Raw genomic sequence first — 13,462 nt, 5'->3', positions numbered from 1 at the left:
GGCAAGAGTATTGGAGTGGGTTGCCATTTCCTTCTCCAGAGGCTCTTCCCAACCCAGGGAATGAACCCGGGTCTTCCGAATTGTAAGCAGACAGTTTACCATTTGAGCCACCAGGGAAGATAGTCACCCAAACACCTATCCATCAATTGCATGTTTGTCTTCTCCACTAGAGTGTAAGCTCCATGAGTACAAGAGTCTGTTTGTGGAGTTCATTATTGTTTCCCCACTGCCCAGCCTGAGAGTCTCAGGAGACCTCAACAAATGTACATGCAGTACATATAACTGCTTGCTCATTTAATTCAAATATTTATTTCCTACTATGAACCAGGCCTTTTCCAGACAGACATACCCATCCCAGCTAACCACCTACTCAACTACTCACCTACCAGGGCAAACATCCAGCAAATGCTAACCTATTCATCTGCCTATTGTCCTATCCACCCTAATCCTCACCCATTTACCCACTCATGATTCAAGTGCCCATTCATTTTTTTCAACCACCACACACAGAGCTTAACTTTCTACATATCTACCCACTCCTTTCATCTGTCTCCCAGACCCACGCCCTCACTGAATCAAGGAGCCAATGTTGGAATTGGAGTGTTATGAAGATGCTCTCATCCGAGACCTGGAAATTAGTGGAGATGAGATCTGGGCTTTACTGAGAATCAACTGCTACCCCTAACAATGACCGATACCTTTTATCAAACATTTTAAACTCTAGGTCTTTTACTGTATAAGGAACTTTAAATCAATTTTACAAATGAGGAGATCAAGGCTCTGAGAAAAGTGAGGGACTAACGTCACAGAGCTCATGAGAATCTCCCTGCATCGCCCCACTCCCCTGAGACCTGCAATTTAGGGGAGAGTTTGAGAGAGCTGGATTGAGGGGATGGAGTTTGCTTTCTGATTGGCAAAATTCAGGGGCAAAAAAACCATCGACTTTTACTGAAATCAAGATTTTACTGGGGAACCTAATAGTGCCAGACTGTTTGGTACCTACAGCTCCACTCCCTACTGTAGGCCACGTGGGTTTGAGGCAGGGGGTGGACAGGCCCCTTAGACGGCTTTCTCTCTGCTCCCAAAGCACATCGGGCCGAGTGGGCAACTCAAGTGGTGTCTCCGTTGATGCAGGGAGCTTTGAGGGGCACGGGCTGGCTCTGGGACTCCGATGTCCTGGGAAGAAGCTGCAGGTTCTGGATGGTATCCTTCAGCTGGGCCTGAGTACTCTCTATCTCAGCTAGTCGGCACTCCTGGGGAGGCAGCGGCAGTAGACTCAGAGCCGGGTGAGGGTTGCATCCCAACTCGCGTTCCCTCACCCAGCCTAAATCTGTCCCAGGGCTAGGGCATGGGTCTCACCAGACTTTTCAGCCTGTGGCCCTCATTGGTTGAACGATCGCGCCCTGGATCCAACTTCGCGGTCCTGTAGGAATTACGGGTGAAAGGAAAGAGTCAGAGGCTGAGAGACTCCCCTAGAGCTCCTGGTTGGAGTCAGGGACTCTGGCGCGGAGCTTGAGATGGAGGTGGGGTTTATCCAGCCTGGGGGTGGGGCCTAGATACATTTCAAGAAGGGACTGCGGAATTAGAACCTGGACTGGCTGCGATGAAAGGACCAATCAACCAGTCCTGCGTGAGGTCGTGAGCAGGATAGGGGCGGGCCCAGACTAAGAGATAGCGGGTCTGTCCCAACTTGTTTGGAAGGAGCTGACTGAGGGACTGCTCGAGAGGGCCTCCCAGAGACTTGGGGTGGATGGAGGTGACCAAGAAGCGGGTCTTAGATGTGTAGGGGCGGGTCTTACAGAGGGGGCGTGGCCGTGCCAGGCGTGATTTGGGTGGATTTACTGGGAGGCGGGGCCTGAGCCGATTTCTCTTTAGCAAGGCCGCCTGGGGCGGAGCTAGTAGAGAGGGCGGGGCTTACCCTTCTCGGAGCCTGGAATCCAGGAGCTGAAGCTGGGTCCGAAGCTGCTCCTGCTGCTCGCTCAAGGACCGGATGTGGGTGCTGAGTGACTCCACGAGGCCGGACAGCATCTTCAGATCCTGACGCAGGGCAGCCACCTCGCACTGAAGCTCCGCCAGCTGTGGGGAGGCAGCAACTGTAACCTGAGCCACTGTCCTGCCCCTTCTCCCCACGGACACTGACTGACCTCCCTGTTCCTTTTGCTCTTCCTCCTAACCGCCCTATGGGGTAATGACGCTCTAATTGTACAGAAGAGGAAAACTGAGGCTCAGAGAGGGTTGGGTTAGGTCTGAATCACAGACCACAGCAAGCTCGGTGTTTGAACCGAGACCTGCCTATCTTTCAGTCTTTTTCCAATCCTGTTTCCCCACTCTATGCGCAGACCTGAGCTGTACACCTCACCTTGCCCACGGGTCGGTGGGTGCCCAGCGCCTGGTCTTTGTCTCTTGGCTGGTCCATCTGGCGCTGCCAGGGCACCGACGGCTTCCGAGGCAGCGATGCTGAGGCTCCAGTCCAGGGCCGGCCGCGGGGCGCGGGTCCCGCGTGTAGGGAGCCTTTGGGTCGCGGCCGCGGTCCGGCAGACGGGCGGCGGCGAGCGGGGCGGCCAGCCGGGACACTCTGAGTGCGCTTTACCGGCCGAGGCAGCCGAGGGGGCTGTTCCTCCTCCAGCCGCGGCCGGGCCCAACTACCTGCGCCGTGAACGCTGCGCAGGGACTGACTCTTGGAGATGAGAGGGGTGTGCTTGGGGAGGTCGCGGGGGGCCAGAAAGCCAGGCTTCTCCCCTGCAGAGATGCTGGGGGTGGGATGGGGAGCTCAGACTTCCACCGGTTTCTGAGCTGACCCCACCTCTACCTTCCACCAGAAATAACTCCACCCCTGATCTTTTACTTCTCTGCAAGCCCTGTGACTGAAGGGATCCCATTTTGACTTCTGATCCTGTCCTGGACTTCCGATAATACTGTCCCTTCTATGACCTCAATCTAATCTTTGATTCCTCTCTAGCCTTGTCCCGGAGCTCTGACACAGTGTTACCCTTGACTTGAGCCTCTGTGTAATCTCTACTTCCAATCTGCCGGAGCTTGTCTGCATGCTAAATCACTTCAGTCCTGCCTGACTCTTTGCAGTCCTAAGGACTGTAGCCCACCAGGCTCCTCTGTCCATGGGATTCTCCAGTCAAGAATACCGGAGTGGGTTCTCATGCCCTCCTTCAGAGAATCTTCCCAACCCAGGGGTCAAACCTGCATCTCTTACATCTCCTGAATTGGCAAGCAGGTTCTTTACCACTAGCACCACCTGGGAAGCCCCCTGGAGCTTGACCTGTGCTCAAAACTCTACCCTCTTCCTTCCCAATCTGACTCCCTCTTGTCCCCAACCTCTGACCTTCAACTGAACCTGTCTCTGCCTTCTGAAAGAACACGATCCCTGACTTCTGACCCCCAAAATGACTCTGCCCATAAACTTTGACCCCATCTCCCCCTGGGCCTGACCTGAGATCTGCCCCTCATTGCTGAAAGTGACAATGTCACTTTCTCTGACCCTAGACATTTCTCTGACCCTCTCTCTGCAATGCCTAATCCCCACCTCAGAGTCCAATCTGACCTGATGCCCCCCCTCTCTGATGGCACTGTGAGCCTCTCCCTGACCCCCAAGATGACCCTGTCTCTAGCCTCTGACCTCCATCCTACAATGTCTCTGATGATGAACATGACCCTGTCTCTGATCCCTGACATGATCCTGTCTTCACCTCTGACCCTGTGCATGCCTTTGGCCCTTCCCCCACTCCCACCCATCAGAACTGGATCAGGTCAGACTTGAGGCAAGTAGATACCTGGAATGGCCCTGGGTGCGGGGTGCTGGGAGACACATTGGCACAGTCACAGGTACAGGTCGGCCCTCTTCGATGGCATGCAGGATAGTGGGCAGCGGTTCCAGGTTGTCCCGGGTGGCCTGGTAAAGCATGCAGGGAGGATGCTGAGCAAACTCTCCAGGACCAGAGACCCCTACTCTCTTGCCTCCCTACCTCATGTTCTGGGCTCTGTGCTCAGGCCACACCTGGTCAAGTTCAGCAAAGATAGTACAGAGCTGGGCATGCAGGACTGCCAGCTGGAGGGCCAGGTCACTGCTGCCCTGATAACCACTGGGTGCTGTGTCTGCATCCACCGTGGCCACCTGGTCCAGGAAATGTTGCATGGCAGGTCCATGATCCTCCAGAAAGGTGTTCATGAAGCTCATGTAGGCTTCCTTCTCACCAAACCTGCATCAGAGCCCAAGTGGGTGGGTCAGGTCCAGCATCTGCCACCCCCACCACCCCAGTGTGGCTACCCAGCCTCCCAGCACCTACGGAGCACGGTTGGCAAGGTTCTGGATGACCTTGGCAATCAGTGTGAGGGTGCGGGCTGGGCCAGGTGCCGGGTGCTCTGGTGCTAGGCCGAAGAGGCTGGGTGACAGAATGGCAGGACACAGGAGCCGCAGAAAGAGAGAGGCACATACGAGTCGGGGCCCCAGTGCCTCAGAGCCACGTGCTTTGCATGCTTCTCGCCAGCCTGAGAACACAGTGCCCAGCTCTGCTGGGAACCAGCTGGGAGAGAAGAGGCAATAGTCAGAGGGGAAAGATATGAGCATAAGGTTCATGGATGATAGAAATCCTAAGGTTGGGGTCAATAGATGCCTGCATGCTAAGTTCCAGGATAGAAGACGTTGGGGATAATGATGGTTGGGGTTATAGGTCTCCTTGGGGTCAGGGCTTGTTGGTGGTATACTCATTGTGGTGACTTCTGGAGTCAGAAATCTTAGATTTGGGGGTATAGGTTCACAGGAGGACAGAAGTCATGAGCTTCATGTCCAGCTATAACTGGATATGAAACTGGGGTGCCAGACAGAGTACATAATATGAAGTAGTATAAGATTGGGTCACAGAGTCATCTAGATTCAGAAATCATGAGATTGATGTCCTAGGTGACATGGGATTAGGCACACAGGTTAACCTAGGGTCAGAGGTCAAGGAATTGGAAGCCTAGGAATTCTAGTTACATGGGATTTGGGATTCAGGGTTACTTAAAGTCAGGGATCATGGGATTGGGAGTATGGCATTACTGGAATCAGAGACCATAGGATTGAGTGAAAGTGAAAGCATTAGTTGCTGAATCCTGTCTGACTCTGCAACCCCATGGACTGAAGCCTGCCAGGCTCCTCTGTCCATTGAATTCTCCTGGCAAGAATACTAGAGTGGGGTTGCCATTCCCTTCTCCAGGGGATCTTCCCAAACCAGGGATCAAACCCAGGTCTTCTGCATTGCAGGCAGATTCTTTACTATCTGAGCTACCAGAGAAGCCCCAGTAGGATTGAGACCCTATGTTAACTGGGGTCAGGAGGCATGGAATTAGGGTATGGGGTCACCTGTAGTCTAGAAGACAAAGAATCAGGTCCTATGTTACTTGGGGTTAAGTAGCATGACATTGGAATGAGTTGCCAGATTTAGCAAATAAAACTTTAGGAAAAACAGTTAAAGTTGAATTTCAGATTTTAAAAAATTGAATACTTCTTTTAAGTATAAAAAGGTATGTCACAAATATGGTATCTCATTTAACTGGGCATCCTATATTTTATCTGGAAACCTTAATTTGGAGTCAGAGCTAGCATAGTGACTGAGAGCACTGACACTCACTTGTAGCAGTGGTGCCCTGACACTCACTTGTAGGAGTGGATGATGTTCTCAAAGACCTCCTTGCAGCTGTTTCGCAGTCTGCTCTGGTGCTGGGGCAGATCTGAGGCTGGGCATTTACTGGGGTCCACCTCACAGTCCTCGGTGGAGGCACAGAGACGCCGCACGACCTGTCCTGCAGTCCAGCACAACCAGAGTGGGCCTGGACCATGACCACAACCCACAGCACCCAGCCTCCAGTTCCATCTCCAACCTACTTCGGAGGCACCTAAAATCTTGGGGAACCTCCAGTTCGCTCTAGAATCCCAGCATCCCCAGGGCATCACCCACTACCAGAATCCAAGTTTACCCAAGCGTTCTCAGATTTCTCCTGGGTTGCCCTAGCGGGCTCAACTAAGCTTCTGACCCCTGCCCCACTCTGCTCACCCAGCGTCTCTTGGAGGTAATCCTGTGCCACCAGCTTCATGTACTCATCGATGGCCTTGGTGGCCAATGTGTTTTCCCGGAACAGCAGTGCCTCACGGCCTCCACTGCGTGCCAGCTCTGCGGTGCCCAGGTCTGTCACCAAGGCCTAGGCATAGTGGGGTTACATTGAGCTGGGCGCGGACTGAGTCGTGAGAATCCCTGCTCTTGGCGGGTCCCTCACCTTTGGGGCACAGGCCCTGCCCCTCGCAGCTGCTGCCCAGGCCCATTGGCCTCGCTGCTGGGGTTCTTAACTAAACGGGAACCTCCGCATCAAAGCAGAAACTTGGGTCTCACGGTGCAGAAGCTCAGTTCAGACCCCACCCCTCACGGTGCCCCGCCCCTCGAAAGTACCACTCTGGTGCTGGTCCCCGCCAACTCCCCCCTTGGAGCACACGATCAGTCAGCCCCTGGTCACCCGGGTTCGTCCCGTCGCGGCGCCGCACCTGAGCCCGGCCGGTTGCCCGCAGCACGCGCACCATGGCGGCGGCCAGCTCTTCCTTGGCTTGAGCGGACAGGGCGAGTTCGAGAGCCCCGCAGAGGCGCGCGTAGTGGAACGTGAGGAACTCCGCCAGCTCCTTGTAGCGCTCCGACGGCAGCACTCTCAGGCGCCGCGCCCGGATTCGTGCCCGCAGCGCCGCGCCGGCTGGCGCCCCGAGCAACGGGAACCAACGCTCCAGACCCGCGGCGGGCGCCCGGGGGATGCCCAGCTCTTCCAGCGCCAAGGCCACCCGGCCCAGTACCGCGTCCCCGGGGCCCGCTCCGCGTAGTCGCAGGGACAGACGACGCGCTGGCGGCAGCGCCTCAAAATGGAAGCGTTCTGCCCAGAAGAGCTGGCCCGGGCCGGCCCTCGGAGTCGTGCGCGCCAGCAGCGCTCCGTCCAACCACAACTCCGTGCGCACTCCTGGCGCCGCCGCCGCCGCCCGGGGCAGCCCCTTCACTTCGTGCACCCACACGCTCAGCCACGTCTCTTCCCGCTCCACGTTGTCCTGCGGACCAAAGCAGAGACAGGAGCGTGGCTTCGGTGCTCCACATGGCGCACCAGAGGTGAGGCGCGGGACGCGTGCTCCCAGGGGGTTCGCTGGACCTCTGGGGGAAGACAGCGGGACTATGGGGATCCTACGATGATCCTCTAGCTTTTCTGGGTCCTCCCGGAAAGATCCGGGGTCCAGGGAATGGAGGAGTAACCGCGGGGTGGAAACTTGGCGACTCCCTGGGGTGCAAATAGGGCTTGGACTGAATACAATCCGAGCTGTGGAAGGGGCTGGTAATTCATGGAATAGGCGGAGGATCTCGGAGTGGTTGCAAAAGTGTAGGAAGGCAGATGTGTCCAAGGGGCAAAGTTTTGGCACGAGTGGGATTTGGGTTGGGTGGAAGGGGCGGGGCCCGGGCTGTGGGCGGGGCCTCCAAGTCCGAGCTTACGCACTACCGACCTGACTAGGCTGGAAGTGGCGACGAAGGTCCTCGATCCAGCGGTCTCTCTCGGCAGCTGAGCGACAGGAGAAGCAGCGACTCCCGCCCGCCCATGTTACCTGTTGAGGAGGGGGAGTCGAAGAGTGCAGTTGAGGCCAAAGGTTGAGCCAAAAGGTTGCGAGGTGGAGAGTTGCCTTTACTTACCTGGAAGCAGTGGGGCTCCTCCAGCAGGCTGGGGTGCAGTGGCCAGACCCGCACGTCCCGCTCGGCTCCGAGGTCCAGTTCGGAAATCGTGGCCAGCGATTCCCGGGAGCCCAGAGCACTGGGGGGCCTGGCGAAGGCGCACGTGAGCAAGCTGTCATTCCTACTCACTCCCTTGACCTCCACAACCTGCCCCCTACAGCCCAAAGGGTGGAAGGAAGCCAGAGGGAACTTGAACCTAAGTTGGACGTGAATCCATCCTTTGACACTGAATTCCTCACTGTCTGTGTACTCCAGTCACACTGGCCTTCTTTTTGTCACTTCATTTGTCCTCTTGACCTTTGCACTTGCTGTTCCTTCTGCCTGGAATGCTTTTCCTGTCCTTTTTGGCCTGATTAACTTCCATCTAGACTGACGTGACTTAGCAGCAGCAGCAGCAGCCTTCAGATCTCCCCGGAGGGAGGGAATGGCAAACCACTCTAGTATTCTTGCAAGGAAAATCCCACTGACAGAGGAGCCTGGTGGGCTACAGTCCGTGGCATTGCAAAGAGTCAGACATGACCACACACACACACACACACACACATCCTTCACGTCTCAGATCAAGTGTCCCTTTCTGAGACACTCACTCCCAAACCAAGGTGTTGACTCGGCTGCTATTTTGGAGTTACTGTGTCACACTCTGCCCCCACCCTTCAGTGGAGGGCTGACTCCATGCTAAGGGTCTTTCAGTGGCGCCAGCATTGCCCAACAAGGGGCAGGACACAGAGGCCCACAGGGTATATTTGGTGAAGATCAGAATTATCGGCAGGAGGAATGGAGGGGCAGTGTTGAATCCCAGCTCCTCTAGCTCCTCAGAGACCCTTACCCATCTCGGGAAGCACTGGCTCCTAGCTCTGACTTGGCCTTTTTCTTCTCTTTCAACCGCTTCAGCAGCCCCTGTGGGGAGGGGGACATCAGCTGGGCAGAACCCTATGTTCCCTCCTCAGGTCCTTTCCTCGACCCACCCAGGATGTCCTGGAATATCTATTGATCTTGGGGGAAATCACAAGTTCAGACTACGTTTGCAGGAATATTAAAGGCAATCAACAGCTGCCATTTCTAAAGCACCTGACATAGTGCTTTCCTTCACTGTCTATAGACTTCTCATAAACAGCCCCAAGAAGGAGCTTCTCTCACCAGCTTCATTTGACAGATGGGGACACTATGGCCCAGAGAGGGTCAGTGACCTGGTCAAGATTGCCCAGGAGGATTTCTCTAGTGGTTCAGTGGGTAAGAATCCGTCTGCCATTGCAGGGGACACGGCTTCCGTCTCTGGTATGGGAAGATTCCACATGCTGTGGAGCAGCTAAGCCTGAGCATTGTATCACTGAGGCCAAGCTCTAGAGCCCACGATCTGCAACTACGGAGCCCAACTGGTGATTACTAAAGCACATGTGCCTAGAGCTCATGCTCCACAATAAGGGAAATCACTGCTATCAGAAGCCTACACACCTCCAGGAAGAGTAGCCCCTGCCCGCAGCAACTACAGAAAGCCCATGAGCAGTAACAAAGACCCAGCACAGCCAAGAATAAAAACAAATAAATTGAAAAAAAATTTTTTTAAATCCCAGGAAATTAATGAAAAAAGATCACCCAGGAAAAGTCTGCCCTTTCACCTCTGAGGGTCTGAAATCTTTCCTCTCCCCTCCACCCACCACTTACACGAACATTGTGGATCTGGTGGGGGCCAGCAGCCTCTGGATCTGTCTTTCCAGGGGTCCGATCTGTGGGTGGTCAGGGGTAGAAGATTGTGGGGGTGGGTGGGATCACCTTGGATTCTGCCCCACTTTAACAGGTTCCCAAATGCCCCAGCTCTCCCTGTCTCTCAAGCTTACCTGGATCCTTGAGATTCCCTGAGGCCACGTGGATGCTGCTCTCAGAGCTAGCGCTCCCCATCCGGGGCTGGCGAGGACCCTGTCCCCCAGCAGGAGTGGATGGTCAGAAAGGGGAGAAAGACAGACAGAAGGAGAGGCAAACACCTTTCTGTTATACCCCTCATGCTCCCTTACTGCTGTTCTTGCTCCCTTCCTTTCTTCCCCTTTCCTTGCCTGTGTGGCCCCTCTTACCTCATCTTCATTCCCAAGCAACACCAGCTTCCCATCAAGTAGTGTGAAGGCTTCGATGTTCCAGACGGGCACGTCGGGGGTGGGAGCCTCTGGGATCTGTGTGGCCAGGGGCTCCAGCTCCGGCTCAGGCTCTGGGTAGAGGAGGCGGTGCTGGGGGCCTGGGAGTCCCTTCTTCTCCCTCAGGACAACCTTTCCACTCACCAAGGCTCATCAAGGCTTCCCTCCTAAGTGCCTCCTCTTCCCAACCCACCCAGCAGTCATATCAGGTGGGGACAAGCCTCTACCCCTCTCTGGGCCTTGTCTCCAGTAGCCCTGGGTAGTAATGGGGAGTGGATGCAGCCCCACAGACTATGTGCCCGGTACTGTACTTACTACTCCGCATTCCTTCTCTCATTTAATCCTCCAAAAGCCATTCAAAGGGCTATTATAACCCCCATTTTACCAAGGCTGCTGCCATTTGCTGCTTAATCACTAAGTCGTGTCCAACTTTTTGTGACCCTGTGGACTGTAGCCCGCCAGGCTCCTCTGTCCATGGAATTCTCCAGGCAAGAATACTGCAGTGGGTTACTGTGCCCTCCTCCAGGGTATCTCCCTGACCAAGGGACTGAACTCAGGTCTCCTGCATTGCAGGCAGATTCTTTACCACTGAGCTACTTAGGGAAACCCCTTAACCACTGGACCACCAAGGAATGCCCTGCACTGGATCTTGAACAGCAGATTTGATTTGACAGAGACTGAGGAGATGGTAGCATGAACAGAGTGAGCAGGGTTTCTCAGCTGGCTCAGGGGTAAAGAACCTGCCTGCCAATGTAGGGGATGCAAGAGACGGAGTTTCAATCCCTGGGTTGAGAAGATGCCCTGGAGTAGGAAATGGCAACCTGCTCCAGTATTCTTGCTGGAAAATCCCATGGACAGAGGAGCCTGGTGAGTTACAGTCCACGGGATAACAGAGATTCGGAGATGACTGACCAACTGAGAGCACACACACACACACACACACAGCTTGAGGAAAGGCTGGGATTTGGCACGTGGCCTGGTCCAGAGAAATAAAGGGAGGCATGAGGAGGGCTTGGAGGGCTTAAAGGCTGGAGGGGAAGGTTAAGGAAGAGATTGGCAAAGCCTTGGGTGTCAGTTAGAGGAGATGGGGATTCATCTTGAAGGTATTAAGGAGCCATGGGAGGTGTTTGAGTAGGGGAAGAATGGGGGGCAGGGGCTTGTCAGAGAGCTCTCACCGGATGCTATGGAGTGGGCAATACCTGATACCCTGGAGGGGGCTGAAGGGATACCCCTGCAAAATGGGGATATGAGTGATGAGAATTAAATGAGCTTTCAGAAATGGGAGGACAGCATCAACCCTCCCAGAGGACCCATCTGTCCTACTGTTTTACCACCAGGGGAATAAGCGATAACTCCATTTGCTAATGATCACATAAAATGTGCTGAGTCCCAGGCATTCCTGAGCTCCAACCCTCATGGTACCCTTTGCAATTCTAGGTCTCTCTGTGTGACACTTAGCCCCATCTGTCATCTCCTCATTTACTTGTTTACTGCCTGTCACACTCACTGCACCATGAACTCCATGAGGTAGGCAGGCACTTTCCTCTGTTTTGTTCCTGCTGTGTCCTCAGTGTCTAAGTCAGGGCAGGCCTAGGACATAGTAAATGCTCACAGACCTCTGTTTGAATGACCAAATGAATGAATGATATACGCTTCAGGATAGGAGTCATGATTCCATTTTAACCAGTGGAGAAACTGAAGCTCAAGGAAGAGGAGATACTAAGACATTGAGGCTGGAGGGCAGGAGAGTAGGAGACAGCAGAAATGGGTATCCAGGCAGGAGAGAAGACGCCTGGGCCACTGAATATGAGGAGAGACCTACCAGGGCCAAGAGCCATTTGGCATCTGGACAGTGCTGCCCCATCAGTCTGTTCCCTGCCCCTTCCCCTGGATGGACCCCCAGCTCATAGGTTCCTAGTCACTCCCACCATGCCCAGGCCCCTGGGGTGAGGGGGAAAGAGGGAAGAGGGCAGCCAGCCGGGCCCCCAGCCACTTCCTGTTGGGCTTTTGCACTCCCCACAACTTCCTGTGTCTGTAAGGCTGATGCTCCGGAGGCAGACAAAACCTCCCTGCATCCGGGCCTCCCAGCCCTGGGTGGGGGAGCCATGTACCTGGGTTTTCTGGCTCCGGCTCTGAATCCAGCGGTGGGCTCTTGTTTTTCCCCCAGAGGCTCTTGGATATTTTCAGGCGGCTCGTGCGTGACTCCTTGGGGGGTGCAGAGAGGACGCGACGAAACAGCGAGCGCGGGGCCGGCTGGCTGCTGGCCGTGGTCTCCTGGTGGCTCTGTGCCCTCCCCCATCCTGCAAGGCGGCCCCAGCGGAACCCCCCAGCCCCCTTCTCCCCACCACCCCCTGAGTGCCAGCGGTAGGAGGTTAAAGGAGATGGGGCTACAGGCTGGGTTTGGGAGGCCCGGCTTGGTGAAGGTGGGTCCATGGCAGAGATTCTCCTGGGGGAATGAGAGGGTGATAATTCTGTCCAGTGTCTGCCCACCAGACAGGGTTGTGCTGTCTTCGTTTCCGCCCCCTCCTCACCCTCAGCTCTGCCCCCAGGGAACCCCCTTTGGGGGCCACATGCACTCCCTTTCTTACCTTGATTTCCTGACCAGCCTCAGAATCAGCAGCCGTCTGCACCCTGCCCGGCTTCCTCCGGCTGAACGCAACTCCACGTGACCCTGTCTGTCCCACCCCACCCCACAGCCAGGCTGGGAGGGCACAACAGGGGGCAGGATGCTAGAGGAGAGGAGGTGACAGAGCAGGACCCAGAATCTCTCAGTGACCAGGAGGCAGCCTATGCCCCTCTTTGAGCCTCAGTTGCCTTCTCTGCAAAATGGGTACATGCAGATCAAATGCTGGAACTCTCATCCACTGCTGGTCAGAGGGTAGACCGACTCATCCAAGCTGGAAACCTGGTGTGATCTTTGAATATTGACCATATACCTCTTCTCTGACTCAGGAGTTCCACATATTGGGTGTATATGCTAGGTAAACACCCAACACACATGCCCACCAGCCCTATTCATAATGTGTGTGTGTGCTCTCAGTTGCTCAGTCATGTTCTACTCTTTGTCTTACTCTTTGCAAGCCCATGGACTATAGCCCACCAGGCTCCTCTGTCCATGGGATTTCCCAGGCAAGAATACTGGATCGAGTTGCCATTTCCTACCCCAGGGGATCTTCCCCACCCCGGGATCAAATCTAGGTCTCCTGTGTTGCCTGTATTAGCAGGTGGAGTCTTTACCACCGAGCCACCAGAGAAGCCCTTATAAAGATTGCATGCTTGCGGGCTAAATCGCTTCAGTTGTGTCCAACTCTGCAACGCTATGGACTTTAGCCTGCCAGGCTCCTCTGTCCATGGAATTCTCCAGGCAAGAATACTGGAGTGGGTTGCCATACCCTCCTGCAGAGGATCTCCCCCACCCAGGAATCGAACCCGTGTTTCCTGCGTTTCCTTCACTGGCAGGCAGATTCTTTACCACTGTGTCACCTGATACCCCAAACTGAAAACAACCAACATGTGCATATACAGTAAAATGGATAAATTGTGGTCTCTTCACATAGTGAAATATTATGTAACAATAAGAATAATCTAACTCAGATGAATCAC

At 54.8% G+C, this 13,462-nt stretch overlaps 1 protein-coding gene across 1 annotated transcript; it reads right to left on the bottom strand.

Moving 5' to 3' along the window:
- Positions 1–290: 290 nt before the first annotated feature.
- RASAL3 (RAS protein activator like 3) lies at positions 291–12,548 on the bottom strand. The gene is made up of 18 exons (XM_019963955.2): positions 12,448–12,548; positions 11,971–12,305; positions 9,803–9,933; positions 9,572–9,650; positions 9,399–9,460; positions 8,563–8,633; positions 7,698–7,824; positions 7,514–7,612; positions 6,527–7,069; positions 6,045–6,189; positions 5,649–5,793; positions 4,299–4,535; positions 4,010–4,211; positions 3,786–3,904; positions 2,360–2,750; positions 1,919–2,076; positions 1,360–1,423; positions 291–1,253 (listed from the first exon to the last, which is right to left on the bottom strand). The coding sequence occupies exons 2-18, from the start codon at positions 12,290–12,292 to the stop codon at positions 1,110–1,112; spliced, it is 3,039 nt and encodes a 1,012-aa protein (XP_019819514.2). The 5' UTR covers positions 12,293–12,305; positions 12,448–12,548; the 3' UTR covers positions 291–1,109.
- Between the last annotated feature and the right edge of the window lie 914 nt (positions 12,549–13,462).

This window comes from Bos indicus, chromosome 7, assembly GCF_029378745.1.
Source record: "Bos indicus isolate NIAB-ARS_2022 breed Sahiwal x Tharparkar chromosome 7, NIAB-ARS_B.indTharparkar_mat_pri_1.0, whole genome shotgun sequence".
In the NCBI taxonomy this organism is placed as follows: Eukaryota; Metazoa; Chordata; class Mammalia; order Artiodactyla; family Bovidae; genus Bos; species Bos indicus.
The sequence above is the reverse complement of the archived record's forward strand: the minus strand, read 5'-3'. Positions and strand labels throughout refer to the sequence as shown.